A 392-nucleotide genomic window follows, 5' to 3' on the forward strand; every position below is an offset into this window, starting at 1 on the left:
CACAGCCCCACGTTGAGGGACCCCTCTGGAACACGCCTCCCCCACCCTGCAGTGGGGCAGGTGAGCTTCACTTCATCCTTGCCCTGAATGTTGCTTTCTCTCTCCAGAAACTGATCCTCTCAGAAACCACCATCTTCGACGTGCTTCCCGTCTTCTTCTACCACGCCAACCAGGTGGTGCGCATGGCAGCGCTGGAGGTGAGGGCTGGGGGGGCTGTGGGGGGCACGGACGTGTGGGGGGTGAGCAGGGCATGGCAGTGCCTCCTCCTGCCACCCCTTCCTCCTGCCACCCCCTCCTCTGCCACCCCCTCCTCTGCCCCCCCTGCCAGGTGTACGTGCGGCGCGGGTACCTGGCCTACGAGCTGAACAGCCTGCAGAACCGGCAGGTCTCCG

General features: G+C 65.3%; 1 protein-coding gene across 1 annotated transcript in view; it reads left to right on the forward strand.

The window, feature by feature from the left end:
* LOC103774483 (acetyl-CoA carboxylase 2-like) overlaps nucleotides 1–392 on the forward strand; it is a gene marked incomplete at its 5' end in the record, with an annotated part of 13513 nt that overhangs the window by 766 nt on the left and 12355 nt on the right. The window contains 2 exon segments of the mRNA XM_008941893.1: nucleotides 108–197; nucleotides 329–392. The exon segment at nucleotides 329–392 is cut by the window's right edge and continues 76 nt beyond it. Coding sequence (XP_008940141.1) covers nucleotides 108–197; nucleotides 329–392 — 154 coding nt within the window.

This window comes from Merops nubicus, unplaced genomic scaffold (genome assembly GCF_000691845.1).
Source record: "Merops nubicus isolate BGI_N331 unplaced genomic scaffold, ASM69184v1 scaffold27396, whole genome shotgun sequence".
Lineage (NCBI taxonomy): Eukaryota > Metazoa > Chordata > Aves > Coraciiformes > Meropidae > Merops > Merops nubicus.